General features: G+C 36.0%; 1 protein-coding gene across 1 annotated transcript in view; it reads left to right on the forward strand.

Annotated features, from left to right (window-relative positions):
* The first annotated feature begins 1,709 nt into the window (after nt 1–1,709).
* LOC135169875 (neuropeptides capa receptor-like) overlaps nt 1,710–20,823 on the forward strand; it is a 41,457-nt gene continuing 22,343 nt past the window's right edge. Inside the window, exon 1 of the mRNA XM_064135260.1 lies at nt 1,710–2,995. Coding sequence (XP_063991330.1) covers nt 2,707–2,995 — 289 coding nt within the window. The 5' untranslated portion in view covers nt 1,710–2,706. The remainder of the gene's footprint in view (nt 2,996–20,823) is intronic.

Raw genomic sequence — 20,823 nt, forward strand, 5'->3', positions numbered from 1 at the left:
ATTATAAGATCACTTAATCATAATGAAGTGTTCTGGTAATGATTATTCATAATTAAATGAAGTATAATATTACAGAATTATAATATATGTAGAGGTGATACCAGTGAGTAAAATAATCTCGATTATCTTCTCGTTATCTACGGATAGAACTGTCAAAATTTGCTTTCTTTGTTCATCTCTGTTGTGTTTGACAATCCGATAGTAAAAATAATACAGAAAATTATGAGGCGCTGGAAAAATGAGATGAAAAAAATTGGTGTCCGCGTAAAATTCTGTGGAAAAATTATTGGGTAAAAGTTCGCTGGTAATTTCTAGCTTAGAAAATATTTCTTATCGTATTTTTCTTTCGCGGGAAAAAAATGTTGGAACATCTCTGGTGGGAGGAATTCCTTGATAGGAATCTATTTGTTTTCGTGTCAATTAGGTTTGGAGCAGTGGCGGTCACAAATACGGGACTTCACAACAAGCAATTAAATTTTCCTTTGCTTTGAGAGCCATCAAGGGCCATTCGACATGTGGGCATTCGATGATTTTACTACCGTAATTAATGCCCCAATCAGTGGTGGGTTGTCATCTGTGTTGAAACATGCCGTTAAATATGTCATATAATGACGTGCTCAGCTGCACGATTACCCGGGGTTCATATATTTTCAGGAAATTCATTGTTTAAAGCCCTTAAGGGTCTTCAAAGATCGATTGGTTGATTATTAATCCTTTTATTGTCTTGTTTGCCTTCGCCATGTTTTTTTCCCGGATTAATAGTGTCCAACAATTTTTTCTATAAAAAGTTTTCTAAAGAAATTGTTCAAAAAAATTCTACAGGATTTTTCTTAAGACATTTTTACCCAAGAATTTTTACTAATGACCAAACATTTTTTAAGCGAGTTTTGCATCGGGTTTTCTACAAAAAACTATTCCTGATGAAATTGTGCGAAAAGATTGTTTTCTAGGAATATTTTTCACGAAAAAAAAATTCCACAGGATTTTCCTTAAGACATCTTTACCCAAGAATTTTTACGAATAAAATACATTTTTTAAACGAGTTTTGCGTCGGGTTTTCCACAAAAAATTATTTTTAATGAAATTATTCAAAAAGATCATGTTTTAGAAATATTTTTCTCGAACAAACATTTCAAAAGGATTTTTCTCACGACATTTTTACTCCATAATTTTTAATAACAAAAAACATTCTTCTAAGTGAGTTTTGTGTTGAGAATGCGCTTTTTTGGGAGTCGTATTTTCGCAGAATTTTGTCAACAAAAAGTTATTCCTAACTAAATTGTTCAGAAACATCGTTTTGCAGAAATATTTTTCCCAACAAAAATTTTCAGAGGATGTTTATTAAGGAATTTCTACCCAAGAATTTTTAATAATGAAAAACATTTTTCCACTCGACTGATGTGCCGAGAACGGAAAAATTATTAACTCTTCTTTATAGTAGCGTGACAGACAGCTACAGAAGGAACCGGAGAAAGCAAGATAAAATGAGATTTTGATCGCTGTGATATGATAAGAGCGTGATCTCTCGATAGAACACACGAGATAATAACAAGAATAATGAAATCATTCTATTAACTTGCTCTTGTTCCTCGAGTCTCTTCAATTCCTTCAATTTAAAGGGAGCGATTTTATTACAACTGTCTGTTTTTATTGATATTATGAATGAGATTTGTGAAGCACTTCAAGGCCCTACGAATACGTTTTCATTTTCCACGTGTGTTGCCCGTGTCAACACGCACCAAAGACACATTTTCAAGCTCATTAAATTTTCCGTGAAAGTTTAAAAGTATTTTCTCCCCTCTCTCTCTATTAAATCAATGAGAATGAAAAACTAAAAATGAAAATTTATATTTTAATCAAGTATCACTGTGTCGGTGAGTGATAACCATTCATGCTCGATTACGATTGCCATCAAGAATATCTCAGTGACTATATATTGTGGACAGAGTATCTACGTGACAGTATCAAATGTGATCTTGATGTGTGTTAAACTCCCACAGCCTAGTGCGTCTTCATTAAATGTCTCACAAGAGACCCGCGATGAAACTGCAAAAGTATCAAATTTATTTAATCGAGTGTTAATTTTTATCAAGTGCGGACGAGGGCTAGTAAATTCCCAACTTGTGTATTCAGTAATTAAATCGAGTCCGGAGTATCGCAGTCTCGTCGAGTGGGAAACAATGAAATGTTCAAATTGATATTCGAGATCTCTTACTTAGTGTGCACAGTGTACGTCAGTCAGAACTACCAACTGCTGCTGGATGCCTTGATGGAATAGTTAGACAGGAGCAGACCACCGAGGCACTTTACCCTTTCGTCGTCAACCTTTTGAACGTAGACACAGAAATATTTTACCAAAACCACTGACTGTGGACGACAGCTTTTTACCAGAAAACGAACCACTGGATCCAGGATCAAACGAGTCGAAGATCGTTCGGTAGCAGATGGAAATTTTTTGTTTCAACGGCTCCCTAACCTCCAGATCGATATCGCTGGGTTGATGGTGGGGCTGAATCACTTCCCAATATTTTCATTGCTGCTGCCAAAAGGGAAATGATTTTCCAGACTGAAAAATGGTCGCAATAAAGTTGGGTTCGGTCTCGATCCATTTTATCCACTCGTTATTATCGAGGGTTACGTGACATCAAAATTTTTAATAGTAAATTGAATAATAATTTATCTACGACTTTGGGGAAGACAAAGGATATGGATTTCCTAACGTCCCAGGAGGAGCAGGAGTACCAGGATTTCTGGAATTCTCTTAATAATGAGAATCTAACGGAAGAGGAGTACCTCAGTCGGGTTCTGGGGCCAAAACATTTACCACCAAAACTCGTGATTCCGTTGACACTGGCATATGTGACGATATTTGTGAGTGGAGTTGTTGGCAATTTTGCTACTTGTGTTGTCATTATAAAACATCCGACTATGCATAGTGCGACGAATTATTATCTCTTCAGCTTGGCAATATCGGATTTGATTTTACTGTCTCTAGGTAGGTTGAATGGCGGCACAACAATTTATTCTTTATCTTGATATATTTGTCTAACATGTGCTGAAGAGAGATTGATTTGAAAAATATATTTGGTCAAGGTTGTTGTTGTGGGGGGAGGGTGTTAATTATCGACGAATTGCGAGGAAGGTTTTTGAGCCCTCATTATTGTCTTCAAAATATTCCTGAGATTAATTTTGATTTAAATCACTTCTGCGATGTCTATATATTTTTTTAACAACTCGGTAAAGTCAATTTAACGATTTTAATTTTTTGGTTATTTATAAAAATTTGCTTAATTCGGTTTGCTTTGGTTTGGTTAATTATTAAAAATATATAGTGCGGAACTAGTGTCAACGAATTAATAAAAAAAAAACAAATATGTGTATAAAATTTATGCACGACAGAAGTGAAACTTCTTAGCCATAGATTGTTAAAAAATTTTGTCTGAATTTTTTGTGATTATTTTCGGAAATCTTTATTGAGCCACACTGGAAGATTTCAGAACATTTTGTCATTGAAAATTCGAAATCTCGTGGAGAAACCAAATAGAATAGTCAATGTCTGTTCCATATTTCCCTGAAAATGAACAGAAAACAAGAAAATTGCTGTCAATGCATTTTTGAATTCGGGGAACAGTGACACCAAAGCCCATTTAGGACAAAAAATCAGGAAATTTACGATTTCATTGAAAAATCAAGGAAATTGATCTCCAATATTCATATTAGAGTATATATTCAAATAAATTACGAAATTCTCATTTTCGTACCGCTTAAAATTCGGGAATTTTACTGAAGGATAAGTTAGACCAGAGATTTCATGATTTTCAAATGTGTAAAAAGCATTTGATGCCACTGGATTGGTAATTCCCAGTGAACTATCCCGATATTAATAAAAAGATTTTATTAGTATTGTTCATCATATTAACAAAATGAGTCATTTTCTTACTCCGAATCTATCACGTTTTCGTTACATACGATATGGGATTTACAGCCCAACGAGCGCAAAGAAGTTTCACTTAAAAAAAAATCTATTAACTCTCATATATGAGCGAAAACTTCAGAAAGTCGGGTTTTCTTCTGAAGTGGGAGAACAAGTAAATTCAAGCTCCCGACGCGGTAACAGCGCAACTGCGTCTCGTCTCGTTTCGTTCGTATTAAAAAATGTGGGTTATAATGGGTTTTTCACTCTCCACATTTTTCAATAAAAGTATTTCATTACAGTTAGTACACTGTAGATGTTCACTAAATACTGACAACTCCCCAATTCTCCTTTCAGGACAAACATTCTGGATTTTTTCCTCTCCTTTAACAGCACTTCCCTTCGAACCAATATTTCCCTTTTTTCTGTCTTTTGCACGTGTCATGTTAGAAAACAAACTTCTCCGCTTATTTAATTCGTTTGTCTTAATAAATCCTCCCCTGGATCTCAATCTATTTGACATTGTTGTCATTATTGTGGAAGAACTCAACCACCTTAAGTGCGAGATCTCCGAAGTTAGAATATACATCTGAAAAAGATGAAAGAGCTGACGCTAGAGAGAAAGAGAGAGCGACTCCACATAGTTGCCACCGTCGACACCGTTCAGTGGTAGCTTATGCGCACGTATTGATGCGCATTCTACCCATGTGTGTGAGAGACACGATGGACTGTACTTTGGTAAAAGTTTACGGTCTTATTCCAGCGCTCAGTTCAGGGGGAGCCTTGCGCTCAACCTGAAAAATTTTGTCAGCCACTGTCGATAAGAGAACCTTAAGAATTGTTATTTCAAAATATTTAATGTTATATTCCAGGTTATCCCTCTGTTGTGTATGAAACACGTGAAATAGATTTTTTATTTGGTATTTTCCATTCCCGTTTTCTTTAGTACAATCTAAATTTCTACGTTGAGCAAATTCCCCAATAAATTGATAAAAAATTAAAATTTTCAGACGCATTCCTTAGAGTCTAATAAAACTATAGAATTCTTTCAAATGTTTTCGAAATATTTTCCATTTTACCTTTCAGCCTTTTTTCTCTAAAAAGATTTTTCATCATTTTATTAAAATAATTCTCAATTCCCCCGCACCTGTAAGGAACCATTCTAATCCCTTTATTGAGGGTACACTCTGCGCGTGGAATTACTTTTGTTTAGAAGCGTATAGGCATATGACACGAAACCTTCACTCATTCGTTGCAATTGTGTACACGCTGCGCACGGGAAATTAATCTGATGCGCCTTGAAATAATACAGGGAATGTTACACTTGTAAGATATAAAGTTTATTGTACCAAGTTCGTGATATGGGCAAAAGGTTAGAAGCGACTACTTCTTCCTTCGAATGTTCGAATGTAACTAATTCAACACTAATTTTACAAACCCATTCAGAGTCTCGCCTATTTCTTCTGGCCAGAGGGACCCACACTAAAGTTAAATTTTCTTATTATTTGGTTGTATAAACCAACCCAAACTAAAGTAGTTGATGGTCAGGTTATGGCATTATCGGACCCTTGATTTTAAACGGGACTCTATGGTATGGCCTAAGTGAAGGACGGACGCAACCAACATTTCCATTACAACATGTCCTAGGAGATGAGCTTTGGAATTTTACAATTTAATGGTCTATTGCTTCAAATGCCACAATGCTGAATATATAAGATAATCGCGGGCACACATACAGGGTCCCAACAGCTTTATAGTTCTTTTCCCCAATTATCATATTGTCCACTGCAATAATCATTTTTCGACTCACTACAAAATTCTTTATTCGCAGAATTATTGCTTTTTCTCGACCCTGAGACCTTTCAAAATTCATTTTCCCACTTCTATACTTTTTCATCCAGTCCGTATTGTCGCGACCGTCATAGTAAGAACATCTTGACGGAGATCCTTCCCTTCTTTCCGATATCTGCGTTGTAGTTCACCCTTTGCGTGTAAAATATATTTGAAATTGTATATTAAAGGTGTTGTGCATCATTCAAGGGGATTCCCATTCTCCTCAAAAGACCATTAAAACAGCTACACAAGGCAAACATCGACGTCTAGTACATATTCGAAATATGATTCTGTGGAAGACAGATTCCGAGAATTTACAACTCGAGGAAATTCAGAATTGAATGGGGTATTCTAACTGTTGGAAAATTAGAACACAGCTCTTCTGTTTTACTTCGAAAATCACTCGACAAGGTTTATGATGTGTTTGAATGAGTCTCCAGAAAAGGACTAATTTATGATTTGTTGTCTCTGAACTTGAGAGCGTTGCAATCCTTACCAGATGTGGTATTCAAAGGAAACTCTGTTCTCTGGAGTCATAAAAGTTCTTTTGTGTTTTGCTTTAGATAAGGTTTTTCATATAGCAAGAAGTTAGTCTCTGGTCCTCTAGGACAGTCGTGCCTTCCTCGTGCCAATAATAAAGTGATAAAGTTAAAGTAATTGATGGTATTGCTACATTGACATGTACTTTTACCCATATCCCAATACTAACGAATATAAAACACCCTCGGTCAAACTTTCTTACCTTAAACATGAATTGTTCACAAACGTCTTTGAAAATTATCCAAAAATCCTCAGACGTTTTACCACAATTTCTATGAAATTTTACCTTAACAGCATCAGATGTTTTGACAGTTGAAGAATTGATTTTGTTTGTGTACTCGTACTAGAAAGATTAGATTTTTATAGAAAATTATATGAAATGTAGGATGATATATGCTTTTCATTACCTATCCGAACCTTTAAATGGGTACATCAACAGAATAATTATCAATGCGCAGATTGAAAGACTCGGAGGAACGGGGGGTTGAACGCAAGTCAGGTGAACTATTCGACATTTCCTATCTACTGGACAGAGGTTTCGATAAGAAAATGCTGGTACGTGAAAGCCCTCCGCACGATAGAAGTGAACCTTCATGATGTCAAATTAGGTGGATAAGGATTTTGAGGGCAAAAGTTGTTATCAGTGCCTAAAATTTATAATTCATTATTCAATTGAATTATCACCCTCGCGATGAGACATATCCATATCCCTGTCACTTCTAACGGTTCTTCAGAGAAGTGTGAATGACAATACAATTTTCAATCGTTTTTTATCGCGACTGGTCATTATTCCATTATAACATTTTTTTCAAAAAATCGAGAAATTAAAAAAAAATTATTAGACTTTTTCTTGTTAATAACCAACGTCTGGAGTATTAGAAGATTTGGAATTTCATCGTCCTTCCCTCCATGTTGATGTCGGACGTACATAGTTTGTCATGATAATTGTAGACTTTTAATTTCTCTCTTCAGTTACTTATTTCTTAACATTCATTCAAAAGACCCTCGCAAACGTTCGCAATTTTTTCACCCGTGAATACACAGTGACCATCGATCCGGAAATTATTGAAGCAATTTAATACTGTGTATCCAGTATCAATCACTGATCTGCCAGAATATAGAGTACTAATACCATTTCAATCAATGTATGATATGATTTAAATGTGATTTATCAATTTCGAGCAAAATCGTAATATTTCGCATTGATAATACATTTATTTAATTATTTATTTATTCATTTATTTACGCAAAGTATCAATGTCGTGTATTCATCATGGTTGATAAATTATATAATTTTTCGTTCTCTGCCTTGAAAGTGGATGTAACGTTTTCAATTTTCAAAGTTAAGTGTAAATAAAATCATCCGTCGTGATCGTTGCGAGTTCGCAATTATGAAAACAACCATTCCAACTCATCATTTTGGGACCCGTTGAGATGAATTAAATTTCGCCACATAACGCGTTATGACCCAGATTTGGATAAGTGTATTATTGTTGAACATGTGACCACACAGTATTGCCACTGTAACTGGATTATGCTCACCAAGCGATGAAATTTAATAATTAATTTATTATGTAAAAAGTGGTGAAGTCCGCATAGATCACACCTAAATCAGCCTCCAGCGCAATCAAGTTGTGAGCATTTTATAATTAATCAGATGACAGATAGTGTGATCAAATAATACACAAGCTGACCTAATTAAATTAGTACACTTTTTTTTATATTCCGGCCCTTTTGCCTCTTCGGGTCGTGGGACCTAAGATGCCCTAGCATACGTCTATGGATTCTACACTCCACCGCATTCACACTCTTATAGAACACTAGCGCCACCGCGGTCGCGGCATTGAACGCCGGTTTTCGCCTTTGCTTCTTCACTACTCGATTTTCGATTGTCAAGTAATCGATTATGACAACGACATAATCGGTTATCTCCATGAAACCCGCCATGTTCGATTAGTGATCCGTGTCGCTTTGTATATCGAATAAGAGTTGGAATTGGAAACCACAGGAAAATCGATACCGGTACAGGTAACTACTCTACCGACAGACCCCGCTCGTCGGAAAATCAAGTTGAAAAAAACTCGCATCCGCCGGGGTTTGAACTCACAACCTTCTGCATACTAGACTAGCACCTAACCATTTCGGCCACTGACATTTTTTACATTATAAACTGTTTATTAAGTATTTTTACAATATATGTACAGTATCTACATATTTATTTTTTACTTCATGATTAATAAGACTAGGACACCAGCCGTGAGGCTTTATATCTAAATTAACATAAGTGGTTGTATTAATTAAGAGTTAACATAATGTGTTTGACTGCGTTAGAGAAAATTTTGATAGGGAAAAATAATTGTAGAAAAACCCTATAAGTGACGAGTGTTTGAGGGGGAGTGGGTGGAGAGGGAGGGGAAGGGAAGAAAATATATTGTCTTATCTTGACCCCCATGATTTTTTTTATATATATTTTTATTTATATTTTTTTAGATATATATATTTATATATTTTTATTATATTTATATTATGAAGATCTGGGTTTGGATGGTTTATGAGACTGAATTGAAAGTTTACGGTTACGGAAGCTATATAATCATAGATGGAATGTATTTTGGCTAGTTTGGAGTTGTGTTAAGTGCGTGTGTGCTCTGCCACTGACGTTAGTAATCAAGAGACTTGAATAACTAGTAAAAAAGGGTTAAATGGAAAAATGTTGGATATGAAAGCTGGAGGGGCTCGAGCAAGTCGTCCGATAGAAGATTCATTATGAGTTTGCAAGATTATGCGCGTACGCTGTAAGGAAAAATAATCATTTCTGATCAGTGGCAGTCTAAATTATTGAAAGAACAGAAATTAATGGAATATTCATGAAGTCTCGTTCTGCGAAGACAATGATAGCTGCGCTAGTATTTCAATAATTACAGTGCGCGGAGAGGAATATCCAACAAGAATTACGTATGTCTTATGTAATTCCCGAGCAAAATATGGTTAAGGAAAATTTTATGGATGAGTTATGGCATTTTATCGTAGGATTCCGTAATTTTATCTGAATTTTCGGTTAAAAATTACGATAACACTACGTAACACGTAAATTTGACTATGCGTCAGTTTCCTAATGGATAGGACGTCTTAAGTTTCGTGTTTCCCACTGAAGATGCGAATTTAAAGAGGAATTCATTCAATGTGGTAGTTAAAAATTTAGAAATTGGGTTAAATAAAGTATTGTTACGTGTCCCCCTTCGAATACTCATTCATTTGTCTATGATCTGAACTTGGTCAGAAGAACGACTGTCTTTTGGATAACGTTAGTCTGTGGGTGTCTCTTCGGAGCTCTTACATGACACATCGTAATACTTCTTGTCCTATTCAAGAAAGCAGAAGCACATAAATGAAGTTCGTCCGAGTCGAAATGGCGTAAGGTCTTTCCCATTGGCCGATTAAATGAATGAAGTTTCGCCTTAGTCGAAAAGGCGAAAACGTTCGTGTTCCTAAAAGCATCCATTGTGGATCAAGTTACCTCTCTCATCATATTTATACCAACGACTTTCACATTCGTTCTTTTACGATGTGATCGCCCTTCAGTGACAACATTGTGCTACGTGAAAATTTCTAATCGAGCTAGAAAAATGGAATCACAGGAGATTCTTTGGACTACGTTTTCGAAAAAAGTCGCATGGTCAGAATGGATGCAGAAACGGCGCGCGTAGCGCGCAAGCGTTCTCGCAGTTAATAAACCGCCCCAAACATTTACCAACCTGTGTCGTCTTTATTCTTCGCTGGATATAACAGTATTATTTAAACAATGAACAATCGCTACTGACAGATTATTGATGCTTTAACGTATCGGCAATACTAATAGACATTATTGGAGTTTACATTTCGAATTGTTTATGAAAAATTAATATTCAGTTGATCTGAATGTGCCATTTTACGATTTATGTTCATTTAGTTGTTTTATTCTAGTATTTCCAATTAAGATAGGGAAAACATTTTTATGGGTGGAAACTCTGAGAACTTTGCAGTAAAATAACAGGATTTAAACCGCTTATTTACAAGTTTGAATTATTAAAATTATCCCATTTCCAATACCCATTATTTCAATATTTTAATCTAAGCCAAGGAATTTCCAGTATTATCCGATAATTCAAAAAGTTTCAGAAGTTACCAATCTTAACGCTCGGGAAAACTAATAGACCCATCCATTTCAACAAAATTCTGAAAACCTAAATTCCAATTATAGTAGAAGCTTGACATAAGATACCTTTTATACCGTACCACAAGCTGCGAGGGTTCTGGGGCTATCCCTACTCCGGGTACATTTATCGCCTCACGAAAGTCTACTCCCTTGGGCTTTTGTACCATACCCTTGGCCCCGATTATTTTTCAACGTGAAACGGCTCGTTTTAAGGTCTCACAGAGGGGATGGATGAACCGGTCTTACGAATCGACTGACCTTACGGGGTGAAAGCTCAAACCTCGCAAATAGAAAGTCGAAACGATTTTGCGAGAGTGAAGATTGCGGTGAGATTCACACCACGAACAGGCAGTGAAATATGTTCCTTTTGTAAAAAGGACATACACCTCAAATCTCGAATCGAACATATCGAAATTCCGTAACACTTATTCGTGATTGGTAGATACATTCACAGCGGCAAAATTTGAATTTCACAAGTATCAAGTAAATCAAGTCAAAGGATGAGTTAATTAGTAGAAAATAAAAACTTAGAAAATGGAAATGAAACAAGTTACTCATCAAATGTAAATATCTATATCTTATCGAAACTCCTGTATTTTCCAAGTCGTCTTACAGCTTCAAGACATTTAAAATTTTGCATGTTGCCTACAAGTGGGAAATAGATCAGCTGTGAATATATCAGCAATTTTTAAAAATCCATGTTTACGAAATGATGACGTGTTCAACGTCATACGCGATTACTTCAGGATCATTTTGGTATAATTATTTTGAATTTAAATATTACATTGTCTTTTTATATCCCTATAATTCAACTGCTCTACTCATACAGTAGTTAAAATAAGGTGCGCTCACCGCAAATGTGACTTAAATAAAAAATATCACAACAATTAAGATTAACCAAATCGCGCGGGCTGGCGCGCGACTATGTCTCGTAGGTAGTAAATAACAATTGGTGCAAATATGGAAAAAAATTGGAACAATTGGAAAAAAGATTTTGGGAGTGAAACATTGGACGAACCTTGAGAAGTTCAGCCTGTCCCAAGGGTGAAGCCCCTCAGAATAGAGCAGGCCTGATCCAATCTAATCTAAACCAGAGCCTGGCGTCAACCAGAGCTCGAAATTGAATGGACTGAAAATCAAAATTAACACATATTTGTTTGATTTTCCATTTCTAACATTTTTATAAAAATCTGCTATCAAACACTTGAACATAATGTATATAAAACGTCGTATTGCATACATTAAGTCGTGCGGGTGATGTTTATCTGATTAATCAACTATTAACATAAGACAATTGTTGATTTTTTAAATAAAAATAAAAAGTAATCGACTCCAATCAATTTTCCATAATTTTATGACTCCATTGGCATGACCCCTGGCTGAAGCCAGAGCCACTCTAGAAACTTCCAAGCCTGGCAACAAGCCTGAACTAGGCTCACTACCGGGCTTCGGGGTGACCGATCGAAATAACGTTCGCCCTGGATTGACGTCACCATCGGTTGAAGCCAGACCCATGTTAGGAAATGCCAGACTTGGCAGTTTAAAGTCAATCAAGCTTGACCCTGTTGTCAATACTTTAAAATTTCTACCAGAGTCTTCATAATTTCAGTTAAAAAATTGCACAATTAGCAGCTTAATAAATAAATCATCTAAAATGTTTTCACCTTTTTTACGATGTCCGAAATCTGATGAGGTTTATCTAACCAAATTAATTGTTTGTCTTAATGAATTTTCATGTAAATAAAAATTCTTGTACAAATTCGCACGATTATAACGCCTTCGAATGGCAGCATTTTACTGAATAAAACACTTGGCATAATTATTATTATTACTAATTCTGATATCCAAAACGCGCGATTGATTTTCAAAATCTTCCATAAAAAAAAATCGTACACAATTTGAGGGGCAATTCCAAATTTATAAATTTAGGATCAGTAATCATCAATGGAGGTGCAGATTGACTGCCGTGGTCATTAAATATCGCTTTTGCTACACTTATCGCGAAGCAGCATTAATATGTATCCAACCTCTAACGTCTGATAACATTTTTCCACGAAATGATCAGTGAAAAGTCAACAGATAGAATCTACCGTACCATGTTTACCTTATAAAATATCTCGGTAATTTGCGTCATGCGAATGGTAGACACTGTGCGAATCTGTCGTTCAGAATAAGCTCTTTCCTGTATCAAAAAAATTCGTGTAACGTTTTCCGTTACCAATCTATATCGCCCAGCGTAGACTTAAAGTTACATTAAAACGTACAGTAATAAATCAAATTAAATTGCTCATTAAATTGAATTATTTTTGCTTTTGAAGGAAAGGATTGAAATCGTTCGATGACGGCTCAAAAAATATAATCTTGCTTAAAAACGATGTAGAATACACAATGAAAAATACAAAGTGTTGGAATATGAGGAACAAAATAATGGAAAGACACACAGTTGATATTTTAATAGTAAACTTTAATATATTATTTAGACTATTTGTCAAGAGGACACTGTACACTCTATGAAATCTTAGAAGAGACTGAAAATTAACTTACTAGTCAGGCCCCGATTCACCTCTACTTAGAGAGGGCAATAAACCTTTCACCCCCTGAAAGTTCATTAAGGGATTCCATTTTGACCAGGTATGGTCACCCCATGGTTTTGGGGAAATCCCTTTGGAAAAGTGCAGTAATAAAAAGTCCCAGGGAAAAAGGCTCTGACGACAATTAATCAATAAAACATTTTCTCTAGTATTAAATATAAAAACTCTGGGACGAGTGATTTTTGTATTTGGAAAAAAACCCCAAAATTCAACACAAAGAATGAAAATAAAAAATAAGATGAGGTATTGGGACCTACCACATCCGTCGATTTTGATTGACGAATGGATGATGGAATAGAGGAATTCAATCCCTCTTTCCTGTCATCCAGATATTGGTCAGCAGTCCCTATTGGATTATGAATAGGGGTTTACTAAATAATATCAAACGATTTGGCTATAAACTGTAATTCTTCATTATCGCACGCAGAAGGTATATCTTTCTCCTATGATGTTTCCAGAGGAACTAACCCCTAGTGACCAAAGTTTTCAAACTCCGGACCCATTCAACACAAGGCCCTTGTTCTCCCATTTCTTTCTTTTCCTTCCCTCTTTTTGTTTATTAAAACTATTCAAAACTGTCGGAAACTTTGCACACAGCTCTTCTGTTTATCTTCAAAAATCACTCGACAAAATTTATGACGTGTTTGGAAAAGTCTCCAGAAAAGGACTAATTTATGATCCGTTGTGCACTGAACTTGAGAGCGTTCCAATCCTTACAACATGTATGGGATATGTGGGTCGAACTGAATTTGTCACATGGGCACAAACGTTTAACAGATATCTATATTTATTAATTAACACTACTATACACTATTAAACACTTCTAAATACTCCGTTTAATTTATTATTATAAATGCTGGGAATATTGTACATTTGTACTTATAACAATGCGTGCTACCACCACTTGTAGGATGGGAGAAATAGGAGTCTAGAGCACGATGCAAGTCGGGTTGTTAGGAGTCATCACTGATATGGCACATACTGTGAAATGCACCATTATTTTACATTAATAAAACTCAATTATAATACTAAATCAGATCTCCATTAATTCTAACAATAAACACACGACTTGACTCTACGTTAAACAATATGCTACTTTTATAAAACACTTAGGATGATACTCTTTCCACACCTCGTCTAAACTCTAACTATCTGACCTCAACTCTGACTACCTTCTACTCTGAACTCTGAACTCTAACTACTCCCTGAAGTAGTCCCTAGCAGCGTCACGTGACCCAAGCGTTTCTGGACTTTGCTGGCTGGAAACGATTTTCCCCTGTCACATCGGTGATCCTCTCATAAACCCACAAAATATGACTGTCTAGGTACTCTTATTGTACAAACTCGCATCCCTGTAGCATCCATGTCTATTTACGGAGTTTCCCCACAAATAGCACCTCCTTCTTCGTCTACAATAAAATCTTATAGCTACACTTGGCAGAACTTCATCCCACCATTCTTAATCCTACTCTAAAATACAATCATTAAATTCTGAGAATATATTTCCCAAAATTACTAGCTATATAAAAATTCTCGATACTACACATGTGGAATTAAAAAAAAATTCTGTCCTCTGGAGTCATAAAATTTCTCTTTTTTTTCCCTCAGTAAAGGTTTTTCAAATAGTCAGAATTTAGTCTCTGGACTACGGTCCTCTAGATCACTCGTGCCTTCCTCGTGCCAATAATAAAGAGTTCAAGTTAAAGTAATTGATTGTGTTGCTAAATTTATTTATCTACTTTTACCCATATCCCAATATAAACATTCCGACACTGTTCTGAGAAGAACTATAAAATACTGACATGGACTCATGGTGACTGTGTCGCCAGTACACCTTATCAACTCGATGGGAAATCCCCCAAACGTTTCTAGCCCTGAACCTCGTAGGCTAATTACCTACTCGATCAGCGCCATTCACATCATTAGTTTGGGGAACACCTCAAATCCTTGTCATTTACATCTGGGAACTAACCCAGAAACCCATCATTAAAGACTGGGGAACACTCCAGAACCGTCGCATTCACAATCCTAGACCAGAGATCCCGAGGCATCCCCTGTCCTATACTTTCCCTTTAAAAGCTCGCACTTTCCCGATCATCGACACTCGCTCTCCAACCTACATTGGACACGCACCATCCAAGAGAGGACAGGCTAACCCTAAGGTCAACTCTCTACCTTCTATCGTGGAGGAATTAATAATAAAATGTTGAATTGATACGCTGGCGTAAATCTTCTTCATCACCTGTTCAACCCCACACACTAAACAGAGCTATAGACAGACAGTTAATTTTTGTCCACACATACCATCCAGTCTCAATAGTCCCTAATGTTTGAAAATTGATGAGTAAACTTGCGGTGTCATTTGGACAATTGTATTTAATGATCCAACGGATGTTTAGACCATTGTCAGCACTCTTGTGGCATCGCTTGAATGTCCCATTAAGCGGTTTCATGGTTTTTTGGAAACGTTCCATTTCAACACAGTGAACTGTTTGACTGTGTCAGTGTTATGTCAATAATGACAGAAGACAATGGTAGTATAGAAAACTCTGAGACTGCTTAGCTGATGGAATTTGACTTCGGACAGTTTCTGAAGACTCCAAGAGAGTCAGTACGACCCGGAGGGGACCAGAGCGGTCCTCGAGTCTCCCATTCGCGGGTCCAAGACCCAATTCCCATCCAACTTTTTCAACGCGTTATATCGACCCACATGTGTATCTTGTGACACTTAATATTAAAGTATTGTTTATCATTATTTATTTATTTATTATATATTAAAATAAAGTATACCATTATTTATTTATTTATTAAATATTAAAGTATAGTTTACCATTATTTATTATTTATATTGGAATATGGGTGTAAGTGAACAAATTATTTAAGAGACACAGTGAAAACACTTTATAGAATATTCTTTATTAGCACGAGGAAGGCACGTCTTAGCTAGAAGACCGTTGTCCAGAGACTGAAAACTATATCAAAAGGAAAACTCTCTCAGGGAAAAGTAAAACAGTTTTATGACTCAAAGGAATACAGTCCGTTGTTGAAATTTCAGCATACGTTTAGGATTAAACCGTCTCGAAAGCGGAGTACAACCGATCGTAAATTAGTCCCTTAGTAGAGCTGTTTCCCAGAAAGTAAAAGAGGTGTCGAGTGATTTTTGTAGGACAATGAAAGAACTGTACTCAAATATTCCAACAATTTCTATGTACAAAACGTTAGAGTTTCTCTAACTCGACCCTTTTCATCGTCTCCATCAACATTCGTGATATCAATTTAATTCTCTACTTGCCAATCGATTCGAAGAACCTCAGTTTTCCTTCAACTATTTTTTCTAATACACAAAATTTTTGTCAGACGCTCGCTTTTATTTTTATTTCCTTTTTAAACAGTTTCAGGGAATACCACTACACAAAACTTTTTCTTGCCACATTATTTACAAAAATTCATTTTTGTCGTCTTCAGCAGATTTTGTAGATTTTTTCAGGATTAAAATAAAGTTTTTGTACTTTAATGAACTATGTTTTTTAAAACTGAATTTAGAATTCAATCGAGTAGAGTGGATTTTTCATTGAACTTCTTTGACATTTCGAAACACATTCAAATCCACTTTTGGTAATATTTCAATGGCGTACGGACATTTGAGACTCCCTTCAGAGGGATCAGTTGTCAATGCCACGAGTTGATTCTGGCAATTTTAGAATGTGAAATGTGGAATCGTGAAAATGTAAATATTTGAGCGCTGGTATTTTTTTAACGTTTTTCACTGAGAGAAAAATATAAATTTGTCAATCAAATATTTTTCTGACAAGAAAAAAATTATAGCGAATTTTCCAATGAAAATTTCGAGCATTTGTTTCTCCATAACAAATATTTTCGCAAAATTATATTTTTCTCTCAGTATATTGATCCGAAGCGTATGAAAAAAGTTCTCTTCAATTAACAGATTCATCAGTTTAATTAATCATGTTGAATTAAGTCCCTCTGAATTCCAATCGTTCTGATAAATAAAAGTAACAATTCGATCTCCTGAGAAGCGCGTTTTTACTTTCCAACCTTGATTGATTGAGACTCAGAAACTTCTAATTGATGAATTGAGGATTATCTCTTAAGCCTGGCGAAGAGAATAAATATTTATCGTAGCTTAGACGTTTCCTTCTTATCTCGAACCATCTGGCTCACTCTACTCAGCATTAAAGTAGAAAGTAGCGTAATTCAATATAGGATTCTTCACGAATCGTTTGAATCAAATCTCAGTGAATATTGGATTACGTGACTAGTGATTTGATGGAAAAAATTCCATTTCAACGATGATGATAAAGTTTCGGGATGACTGAATACAATTCTTCTGGGGTATCAACGAACAGAATAAACAGGGGTGTGAATTGTAGAAGTTTTTCCCCAGGACCTATCACAAATTGCAAACGAAGCGATTTCGTGTGACACGAGACTGAAAACAATAACCAGTGTATTGGAATAGGGGTGTAAGTGAAAAAATTATTCAAGAGAAAGTGAAAATACTTTATAGAATATTCTTTATTAGCACGAGGAAGGCACGTCTTAGCTAGAGGACCGTTGTCCAGGGACTAAAAACTATATCAAAGGGAAAACTCTCACAGGGAAAAGAAAAACAGTTTTATGACTCAAAGGAACACCGTCCGTTGTTGAAATTTTAGCATATGTTTAGGATTAAACCGTCTCGAAAGCGGAGTACAACCAATCGTAAAGTAGTCCCTTAGTAGAGCTGTTTCCCAGAAAGAAACAAGAGGTGTCGAGTGATTTTTCTAGGACAATGAAAGAACGGCACTCAAATATTCCAACACAGTGAAAATCAAAGAAATATTTCTTCCAATGAAAAAAAAAAAAAAAAAAGTTGCCTCCTAAGCATTACTAGGTGAAGCTTTCGACTATCCTGTACCTCGCAATTGCATACTAGCATTTGTTTTGTCTCATTCATCGGCTTGCTCTTTTTGCTGTGTTAGGTTTCTCCACACAGATACTATCAATAGTTTGGCTGTGGTGTTTATTTATCCTCGTATCCTCATATGACAACACGAGTGGACCTACATTTTTAAGTCGGCTCCGAACCACTATATTTCTTCCACCAGTACCAGCACAAAATTTTCCTAATACCAATTCTGTTAGATAAAGTAAGCTAGTCGCAAAACAATTTGTTTGTAATTGTTTATTGGAACCACTTTTCCTAATCTTTTACATAATGCTCTCCCTCTTACTACTCTCACTGTTAGGCAGACCCTTACAACAACTTCTCTCCAGTCCCCGTCCTCAGTAATTCCACCCAAGTTTCATTCTCAACAAATTCATTTAGTTCCATATATTGTCAGCTATTTATAAAAATTTATTACCTTAAAATACTACAAATAAAAAAATTGTTAAAAATATTTCTCTTCCATTGCCTGAAATTTCCATTGGAAAATTCGCTTTAAATTCTTGTCAGTATGTTTGCGCTGGGATATGGTTCGGGGAGTATTCTCAGAGGATGGGCGAGATAAGCTGTGGATATGGGAGGATGCGTAAGAGGGTCGAGAAATCACTACGCTTGATGTTGGTTCCAAACAATCACAGCTTTTATAAACTTGACTTTGGAAATTGATCACAAGAATTCAGAAATCTAATAATTTTAATTTCCATTGAGCCGATCAATGATTAGGCGCGTTACAATTTAACTTTACGCGATGGTCAAAAGAATTACGCACGAGCCGAGCCAAACAACAAACGATGACCGAGAGCTATCACTTGCGAGCGAACCTTATGATGACCGGAAGGCGACAGAGAGCGAGTCCTGTGCACGGAGGTGGTAATTGTGCTAAATCGAAGTCACGTGACCCGAATAAGAACAATCCCGAAGGATTGACGAACTATCCATCAAGTGTCGCCGTAGGTGTCAGGGTCAGGAACCCCGGTGTGTGTATTTGTGTATATATATGTGTGTGTATGTATGTGTGTGTGTGCGTGCGTTTGAGAAGAGAAAAATTCGGTAGAAAAACCGAACACAGTAGAATATTTAATTTACGAATTTATATTTTTCTCTCAGTGTGATGGATGTTATTGTTCCTCTTCTCTTTGAGCGTTTCTGTTGGAAATCCTATCAGCTGACAGGTTCACACCTACACTCAAACTCACGGCTCACCCAGCGATCTCTCTTGACAGTTGCACTCACAGTCGACTCACTTCAGGAGACCGGGGGTTGATTAATCTGACACCTGAAGCACAACGTCCTGGACAGCTCACCCTTATCCTACCTGGATAATCATCTTATTCCTGTCAGAGGACTAAAAATTAGGGCACTTGCTCGGGGGTTATGAACTGGCTCTCACTCGTTTTCCGGAGCTTCTTGAGATAACAGTTTGCGTATAAGTTAATTCTACAGGGAAGGAAAAGTCGCAGAACAATTACATTACAGACATTAATTGCAATTAATAGTATGGGGTGTACCACGTTAACCCTAGTGCACTCGAGCTATCAATTTAATATCACGCGAAATGTTGATCTATCACTGTATAGATTTTGACAAATATTCGATGTCGGTCGAATTCTGTGTTTGACTTTGAAAAGGCACTGAGTTATTAAAAAGGAGTGAACTGATTGGTGGAATGTAGGATGACTGAATTGTCTGGTAAATACCACGAACACATCACACTTCAATTTGACCAGAGTCAATTAATTTTAATTTATTGTACACCAATCACTGATGAGTAAACAAAGTCTGTTTAATTTATTTTGTTTATACGAACTGACAAGTAGGCAAGAATCTACACTAACACTTTGTAATTTTAAGGATGGAGATATTTTTATCGTCTTTTGACTCGGATGAGAATCACGAGATTGCTCTGTCTTCCACGAGGTTTCGAAAGGAACTGATCTTCTCTATCCTTTTGGTAAAATGGGTACCGATGTGTTGTATATTCGTTCAAATATCACATTCAATTTGAATTTCCTAGAGTTGTAAATTCTAGTTTTTCTTTGTGTAGTTGTTTTAATGTTAATTTTTTAGGAGAATAGGAATTAGTATCACTGACAGACAACACCTTTTATTCGAAATTTCACATATATATCTTTACAAAAAAGAAAGGTGAACTATAACACGAAAAGAAGGGAACGGATCTCCCTCGAGATGTTCCTACAATGATGATCGCGACAATACTGACGATGAAAAATTATAGGAGTGGGAAAATGAACTGAGAACGGTTTACGGTCGAGAAAAAGGAGAATAATCCTGCTAATGAACAATTTTGTATGAGGCTGGAAAATGATAATTGCAGTGGACAATATAATATTTGAGGAAAAGAATCTATAAGTAATCCCATGCGCAAAGTTTACCGTCAATAAAACGATTAGAGTGGTTCCTTATAGGTGGGGGAAATTGAGGGTTATTTTAGCAAAAACGATGGAAATTCTTAAAGAAAAAGGTACTGAAAAATATAATGAGCGATATTCCGGAAACATTCGAAAGAATTCTATGATTTTATGAGACTCGAAGGAATGTGCCTGAACATTTGAAGTTTTATAGATTTATTGGGGAATTTGCTCAAGGTAGAAATTTAAATTGTAGAAAAGAAAATGGGAATGAAAAATAGCAAAATAAGAAATATATCTCGCGTGTTTTACTCGCAACACGATGGATGGATGGTCACCTCCGAGGACTCTCTGCTTTTCCAAAAAGCAGATTTGGGAAATGAAAGATTGAAAAAATAATTATTTTCCTGAAGTAAATGGATATTTGACAAAGA

Source organism: Diachasmimorpha longicaudata, chromosome 16, assembly GCF_034640455.1.
Source record: "Diachasmimorpha longicaudata isolate KC_UGA_2023 chromosome 16, iyDiaLong2, whole genome shotgun sequence".
Classification (NCBI taxonomy): domain Eukaryota; kingdom Metazoa; phylum Arthropoda; class Insecta; order Hymenoptera; family Braconidae; genus Diachasmimorpha; species Diachasmimorpha longicaudata.